The 3,877-nt window shown below is 37.6% G+C and overlaps 1 protein-coding gene across 1 annotated transcript; it reads right to left on the bottom strand.

The window, feature by feature from the left end:
• Nucleotides 1–938: 938 nt before the first annotated feature.
• Nucleotides 939–3,630, bottom strand: LOC105790408 (putative pentatricopeptide repeat-containing protein At1g09680). Its single transcript, XM_052634265.1, has one exon. The coding sequence runs from the start codon at nt 3,440–3,442 to the stop codon at nt 1,691–1,693; it is 1,752 nt and encodes a 583-aa protein (XP_052490225.1). The 5' UTR covers nt 3,443–3,630; the 3' UTR covers nt 939–1,690.
• Between the last annotated feature and the right edge of the window lie 247 nt (nt 3,631–3,877).

The raw sequence follows: 3,877 nt of genomic DNA, 5'->3' as shown, positions 1-3,877 counted from the left end.
GTACCCATGATTTGTCTATGGAATAACTTAGTACCATTGATAATGGTTTATGGAAGAAAGGGGAATAGTAATAAAGAATGAAATGAGTGAAAATAGTATTAAATGTAAAGCATTTTAGGTTAGTACTTAAATTAACAAAGATCATTGCCATTTTGCTAATGTTAGCTTCTCTTCTGGATTACCAAGCTAATCAACATTTTCTCCATATTTGTTTTGAGAAAATAGGCACAAGTTAAGAAGATATGATGTATTCTTTTTCCATTTCCTTATGGCATAACAAGCATTCAAGACAATTCTTGTGACCCCATTAATTGCCCCTACTTATTTCAGGACCAATAATCTAACTTGATTGATCCAATTTTGATAAAATAAAAATAACTCACCCTATTTGAATTGTTTGTAGGTTAGGACAGATCAAATTCGAACCAAATTTAAGCATGATACTTATGCTTGCCCTAGACCAGCTCAATTCGAAATATAAATTTAAAATTTTGTCTAAACCTACTAATGTTTATAAATGATTAACCTAATCCCGCCCATATTATTTTTTAATTTTAAAAAGAAGATTTATATTATTTCTAATTTAACAATTTAAAAAATTTCATTCACATCTTAACATTTTTAAATATGTTTACATAATAATATTGTATATTATCATAAATTTGTTTTTTTATATATTATAAATTACATAATATAATATATTAAAAACCTAAAAATTGAGCTATGTTGTGTTTGAGCTTTAAATGCTTAAACCCGAACTCAACCTATATTTTAAACAAGCTTAAGCTTTTTTTACCCAAGTTAAATTTTTAGACCTAATATTTTTACCCGAAGACAAAACCCAACCCCACCTTTACAATTGCACCGTTTCAACAAGCACAACAAAACATGACTAAGCAATAGCCGCAAACACCCGAAACCAAAATTTGTTAAGAATGTATGTAGACTTTAAAGTATCATAAAATGAAAGAGCAGATTTGTTGCTGTCTTCTGGAGGGAAGAAAGTTCTGAGTCGACTCATGAAAATCCCGTTCAATAACAACAGCATGCCAATATTTAAATTAGAGCTAAAGACCAAGTTTATCTTCAGTCGCCATAGGTCTCTGCAACCTTTTCAGTAACATGAAAACAATGCTTGTAGAAAATCCATGAGACCCTTCGCTATCTTCATGCCGAACCGACTCAATCAGATGCCTCACATTTTATCCAAACCCGATTTAAATCTTGGGGCTTGGCTCAGGCATGGCTCTGTTACTAGCTTGGGGGCTAAACCATGTTGGGGTTCCTGGACAGTAGCTGTATAGGCTTCTAAATATCTTATGCATTTTGAGAAAAGATGTCCAACAAATTGTATTGGAATGGCTTTATCTGATACTGTCTAAATCTGTCATGTCGCCTTGTGAACTCCAACCTTTTGAAGCTGAACTATTATTGCAACTATTACCTTGTCCCGGGCGATCCCTCGCACTAGAATAAAATTTAATGCACAAGAACTGTCAATGCAGAAGTTAAAAAGAACCACAGCAGATGTTAGATAAGATTCACTGTCAAGAATCTCAATAACCAAGCCATCTAGTAGATCAAAGGTAATCCAACTGCATCGAAGTCCACAGCTTGCTACAAAAGAAAAACAGAATTCATGTTTGTCCATTATAACTATCTACACCGAGCTAACCTGCTCAAAAAAGTGTTATCTCCTTGAATGATGTTTTGATGCTCCACTGATCTTGCTAATTAGTGAACTATACGAGGCATAATCTGCTACAAGCCCCATCTCACTTTTTAACTTGCCGAAATCTTTTGGATTTGCCTTCTTGCAATGACCATCTAATAGAATGTTGTATGTAATGGTGTCTGGAACCACCCCCAAATTAAGCATATTATCCAACAGCATATTAGCATTTCTTAGTTGCCCCTGTTTGCAAAGTCCATTCATAAGCACATTGTAGGTTACAACACCAGGCACATGGCCATCACTCTGCATCTGCTTAAGCAGCTTAAAACCCATCCTTACATCACCCTTCTTACAAAATCCATCCATGACCATAGTATAGGCAGCAGCATCCGGTTTCATACCAGCGTCTAACATCTCCCTCAATGCTCTTTCAGCATCAAGGTGTCTTCCCTCTTTACATAACCCTGAAATAAGGGCTGTGAAAGCCACATCATCAAGTTTAATCCCTTGTTTAATCATTTCCTCTCTAATCCCCAATGCTGACTCCATATCTCCCTCTTTACAAAATCCATCTAATAGTATTGTGTAAGTGAACTTGTCAGGTTTTAAACCTCTCAAGCTCATCTCAGCAATAAGCTTCTTTGCCCTTTTTAGATCCCCAGCCTTGCATAGACCATTTATAAGTGAATTGTACATAATCAAATCTGGCTTGAATCCTTTTGTCAAAAACTGCTGATATGTTCCCATGGCTAAATCAGTTCTTCCATTTTTGCACATTCCATCAATTAAGCTAGTGAAAATAACGTCATTTGGGATCAACCCTCTGTCACACATTTCTTCAAACAGTTCATTTGCTTTATCCAACCTACTCTCTTTACACAATCCATTAATCAAAACACTGTAAGTAAAAACATCAGGACGGATCCCAGCTTCCTCCATAGCACTTCTCAACCTAAACCCTTCGTCTAAATTCCCCGATTTACAATATCCGTTGATCAAAGTATTGAAACTGACAACTGAAGCATGCAAACCTCTCCTTGCAATTTCATCGAACACCATTTGGGCATCTTTAATTAGACCTTGTCGACACAATTTATTCATCAAAATATTAAAACTATACACATTGGGTGGGAATCCATATTCCAAAATCTCCGTATAAAATCCCAAACTCACAATCGGCAAACTTATCTTCATCATTCTATCAAACAAATATTTACAACCCCGAAATGGTACTCTAAGTTTATGCTTCCTTACCAATCTAAAGCACTGAATAGCATCAGAAACAAAACCCAAATCTGTATACGCAATCATTAAGGAATCAAAAACAAAATCACACTGATGGGTACCTTTAGTTTCGAGAACCGAAGCAAAAATCGAAGAAGCCGAGCCTTTCCCTTTGCGAGAGACTAAAAAGTTGAGAAGAAATCGTGCTTGAGGGAGCATATTGTGGGCAACAAGGAAATGGGACATGGCGGAATAAGAATGAACCGTGTGGCGAAAAGTGGGGTGGGAAGAAAGGAAGTTGAAAAAGGAGAAGAGGGAGTGCGGTGATAGTGAGTGAGGATTGAGGACGATGAGGTTGACGACATGAGAGGGGGTAAGGGAAGGAAGGAGTTTACTGAGAGAAACGTGAAGAGGCTTTGTCGGGGAGTTGCTAATTGCGTGAGAGAGGGTGGTGAGAATGGGGTCATGGTGGTGAGGCAATGGCGGAGAGTACCAGGCAGAGGGAGAGCGAGATGTGGACCTTTTAAGTGTCTGTGACAGCATCGTTGATTGATTTCAAGCAAAATCGTAACACCCAAATAATGGTATGGAAGGGAAGGCTACAGTTGTCAGTCACGGTATGCGAGGAACTTCTTGTATTACTGCTGTTTCAGGGCTCTTGCTCTGTCTACTCAAGTAATGGGTCATCTGGCTGATAAAAAGTCTCGACGCCTTACATTTGACATGATGGTGGCCTGGGAAGGCCCAGCAGCTGCCAATCTCTAATTAATGTAAGATTCATATTTTATGTATTTCTTTTTTAGGGTGTGTTTGTGGTTATTTGTGTGCGCCTCCGGGGGGAAGGTGGGGGGGCTGGTTCAATCATCTTGCAAAAAGAATCAGATGCATGCTTGCTGGCTTCTCTGTGAATGCATGCTACATATATTGTGTGAGAATTCCAAATGGTCTTCTGTAATTAAAACATCTTTTCTTGTATTT

The sequence above is a fragment of the Gossypium raimondii genome, chromosome 8, assembly GCF_025698545.1.
Source record: "Gossypium raimondii isolate GPD5lz chromosome 8, ASM2569854v1, whole genome shotgun sequence".
NCBI lineage: Eukaryota > Viridiplantae > Streptophyta > Magnoliopsida > Malvales > Malvaceae > Gossypium > Gossypium raimondii.
Note: the sequence above shows the minus strand (reverse complement) of the source record. Positions and strands in the feature narration are given on the sequence as shown.